Source organism: Cucurbita pepo, unplaced genomic scaffold (assembly GCF_002806865.2).
Source record: "Cucurbita pepo subsp. pepo cultivar mu-cu-16 unplaced genomic scaffold, ASM280686v2 Cp4.1_scaffold000383, whole genome shotgun sequence".
Classification (NCBI taxonomy): Eukaryota; Viridiplantae; Streptophyta; class Magnoliopsida; order Cucurbitales; family Cucurbitaceae; genus Cucurbita; species Cucurbita pepo.
Window position 1 is genome coordinate 1 of NW_019646618.1, and position 745 is coordinate 745.

Here is a 745-nt window from a genome sequence, read left to right on the forward strand (position 1 = left end):
AGTGGGAAGATGGTGAAAGGGCTTTTGATGTGTTACAGTGTGATATTTGTAACTTTCTACGCCATTGCAGCATCTGGATATTGGGTGTTTGGAAACAGGGCAAGCTCCAATATTCTGCTGAGCCTGACGCCGGACACTGGACCTCCATTGGCTCCCTCTTGGATTCTTGGGCTCGCTGTCATCTTTGTTCTTCTTCAACTCCTCGCCATTGGACTGGTCAGTGCTCACCTCTCATAATTGCTGCTTATGTTTAACTATGAATGATACATGGATAGTGGTGGAAAACGGGCAGGTGTACTCACAAGTGGCATACGAAATAATGGAGAAGCAATCAGCTGACATGAAGAAAGGAATGTTTTCCAAAAGGAACCTTATTCCAAGGCTCATTCTTCGCTCAATATACATGATCATCTGTGGCTTTTTTGCTGCTATGCTTCCATTCTTTGGTGACATTAGTGCCGTGGTGGGTGCTATTTGCTTCATTCCTCTTGATTTCATTCTACCAATGCTTCTCTATAACATCACCCACAATCCTCCCAAATCCTCCCTCACCTATTCTATCAACCTCGCCATTATTGTCGTCTTCACCGGGGTTGGACTCTTGGGTTCGTTCTCTTCTATACGAAAGCTCGTTCTTGATGCTTCCAAGTTCAAGCTCTTCAGTAATCATGTTGTCGATTGATCTAAAAATACCTCTAAATTTTGTATTCAATTTAAAAATACTCTTAAAATTTCTTAAAGGTAA

The 745-nt window shown here is 42.1% G+C and overlaps 1 protein-coding gene across 1 annotated transcript; it reads left to right on the plus strand.

Annotated features, from left to right (window-relative positions):
• Window positions 1-6: 6 nt before the first annotated feature.
• LOC111785145 (probable GABA transporter 2) lies at window positions 7-740 on the plus strand. Its single transcript, XM_023665606.1, has 2 exons — window positions 7-216; window positions 293-740. Exons 1-2 carry the CDS (start codon window positions 10-12, stop codon window positions 680-682), a joined length of 597 nt encoding a protein of 198 aa, XP_023521374.1. The 5' UTR covers window positions 7-9; the 3' UTR covers window positions 683-740.
• Window positions 741-745: the final 5 nt, after the last annotated feature.